The sequence below is a fragment of the Hemiscyllium ocellatum genome, chromosome 49 (genome assembly GCF_020745735.1).
Source record: "Hemiscyllium ocellatum isolate sHemOce1 chromosome 49, sHemOce1.pat.X.cur, whole genome shotgun sequence".
Taxonomy (NCBI): domain Eukaryota; kingdom Metazoa; phylum Chordata; class Chondrichthyes; order Orectolobiformes; family Hemiscylliidae; genus Hemiscyllium; species Hemiscyllium ocellatum.
The window spans coordinates 10,105,543-10,108,313 of NC_083449.1; the positions used below are offsets into that span (position 1 = coordinate 10,105,543).

The 2,771-nt window shown below is 45.8% G+C and overlaps 1 protein-coding gene across 1 annotated transcript; it reads left to right on the forward strand.

Annotated features, from left to right (window-relative positions):
* Window positions 1–1,310: 1,310 nt before the first annotated feature.
* On the forward strand, window positions 1,311–1,700 carry LOC132837145 (late histone H2A.L3). The gene has a single exon (XM_060856846.1). It carries the CDS (start codon window positions 1,311–1,313, stop codon window positions 1,698–1,700), a length of 390 nt encoding a protein of 129 aa, XP_060712829.1.
* Window positions 1,701–2,771: the final 1,071 nt, after the last annotated feature.

Sequence of the window (2,771 nt, forward strand, 5' to 3'; positions counted from 1 at the left end):
ACAAACACACATCCACAACCCAAAGGCTCTTATAAGAGCCACCCACAACCTTCCTGACATAGTTGAGCCATTTCTTTAAGACTTGTTTGTTTTAGTTTGCATGTGATTTTTGATAAGGTATTTTAAGATTTCGCACTGCATTCACTTCTTTAATTGCTTTGCAATTTGATGAGATGCGTGAATGAAGGGGGAGGGCGGGAGGGAGTGAATATATCACAAATAGCCCCTTCCCCTGTCTATAGGGAGACAGCAGATTAAGCACCAGTGAGTCATTTTTAAGATTGATTTGTTTTAGTGTGTGTGATTTTTGACCAGGTATCTTTCTTCGAGAACTATATTTGATATTATAAGTGCTTTGCAAATTGACGAGGTGGGGGGAGAGAGACTTCATAAGAGAGAGAGCAGATTAAACACGAGGGAGTCATCTTTCATCTTATTTGTTCAAGCTGCTAAAAGCCCTGGTGGAATGTTAACACTTATTTTCACCCCCAAAAAACAAACGGAAGTGCTAACAGCTTTCAATCGCAAGGATTGACGCATTTTACCCTTTAAAAAAAACATTTCCATTGCGCGGGGTTAATCCGATTTTTCAGAATGCAAATGCAAAGCCCTTTCTACTGTCGGTGAGTGGCTTTCAAAGTTAACTGAGGGAACACCAAAACAGCTGCCGGACTGAAACGTGGTGGTTATGCTGAATCTGATCGAGAGCGATAAGGGAGGACGGCTTTAAGATATCGTCCAAACATCGCCATCGATACTGAGCCGGAAGAATGTTGTGTGCTGCTTTATCAACATGCCGGGGTGCTATTGAAATGTGAAAAGAGCAGGTTGCAGACTGCAGTGTTTGGCCTGTTTTGTTTTAGCTTAAGTTTTAGAAAATTATCCACTCTCAAGATCAGAAATGGACAGATAGTGGTGGGCAAGTGAGGGAGAGTAAGACCGGGAGAAGGATACATTTGTAAAGTAAAAGTAAATTGACAAACGAGTAGTAAGTGTTTTTAAAACCTCCTCAGTTTTTTTTTAGTACTTCGTTTTTCAATGTAAAACGGATTCCTTTGTTTGAACGTTGGCGGGCTTTTCATGTTGTAAAAAAGGCGGTTGATGATTTGGCGCCGGTACTTTCCGCCCTCCTCCCTGTGCCCTCTCCGGGTTGGGGAATGAGGCAGATTTCTGATTGGGAATTGAAACAACATTAGGAGGGGCTGAACAATGGGACCAATCAGAAATGGCCAACGCATCATTCCTCCCGAAGGTATAAGAGGCCGCAATGTGGGTGGAGGGCAGAATTCTCACTGAAAGTGCTTGTGACCATGTCTGGAAGAGGAAAGGGCAGTGGGAAAGCTCGCGCCAAGGCGAAGTCTCGGTCGTCCCGGGCTGGCCTGCAGTTCCCGGTGGGCCGTGTTCACAGGCTCCTGAGAAAGGGCAACTATGCCGAGCGTGTGGGTGCCGGAGCGCCGGTCTATCTGGCTGCGGTGCTGGAGTATCTGACGGCTGAAATCCTGGAGCTGGCCGGCAACGCGGCCCGGGACAACAAGAAGACCCGCATCATCCCCAGGCACCTGCAGCTGGCCGTGCGCAACGACGAGGAGCTCAACAAGCTGCTGGGAGGGGTGACCATCGCTCAGGGCGGGGTGCTGCCTAATATCCAGGCCGTGCTGCTGCCCAAGAAAACCTCCGCTGCTGGATCTGCTAAAAAGTGAAGAGACGTTTCTTGAATCTACCAACCCAAAGGCTCTTTTAAGAGCCACTCAACAGCATCTGTGAAAGGAGTTGACCTCTGCCTAATTACATATTTCAGAGCCCTGTGCTTTGTACCTGACATCAATGAAATCCTATCTCCTTTTCATTGGATACTGTTACTGTCTGTGGGAGCAGAGGAAGAATATATCATAAAATGCGATTGCAACGGTGTCTGGAACTACGCTATTTCTCATTGCACGGTCACTGCCTGAGGGATCTGGCTTTAGGTGATGTCCAATGAGTTTAGACTGGTGTTACGAACGTCCCCAATCGCGTTTGAACTTCCATTAGTTTCACAGTTAGTTGAAGTTGGGACTGGTTGGGTTGACCCAGAGCAGTAATTTGTCAGTCGCTGAAGGAGTCGTCCCTGACCCTCTGCGCTTTACTCTCTGCTCGGTTCACATACAGTCTTTTATCCACATTCTTGTGAGAGAGAGAGAGAGCAGATTGAACGCCAGTGAGGCATTTTTCAACTGAAAAGGAGGGGATGGGGTAAACTGAGACTGTCTAAACTCCAATTTTGTAATGAAAAACATAATCAACACATAGATTCTCCTCTATAAAAGACCCTGCTCTTTTGTACACGTTGGCGGGCATTTTCAAATTTGAAAATAAGCCGTTGATGTCTTGGCGCCAATATTACTTATCTCTATCCCCCCGGCACCCATGATGCTAACAATTAAAGAGAAGAACAATGGGCCCTATTTCACTAGAGACGTTTAAAGTGCTCCTTTACAACGCTATCCTACTTCCACAGTCCATGTTTTCTGTATTGACAGCACAATGCCAACAGCGAAAAACAAAGGCCAAACAATGAAATTTCACCACTCTTCGGAAAACATTTTTTTTACTGCACTTCAGCTGCCTGTGTAGTCTGTCATCAATTATCTTTCTAAAAAGGCATCACAGCCAGTTTCGCATTGCTCTAACCGCATTAGGAACAGCTGAAAATGACCCAACTAATCGGAAACGTCGATTTCGCTGCACTTTGGATGTTGCCTGAACTGCTGTGCTCTTCCAGCACCACTGAT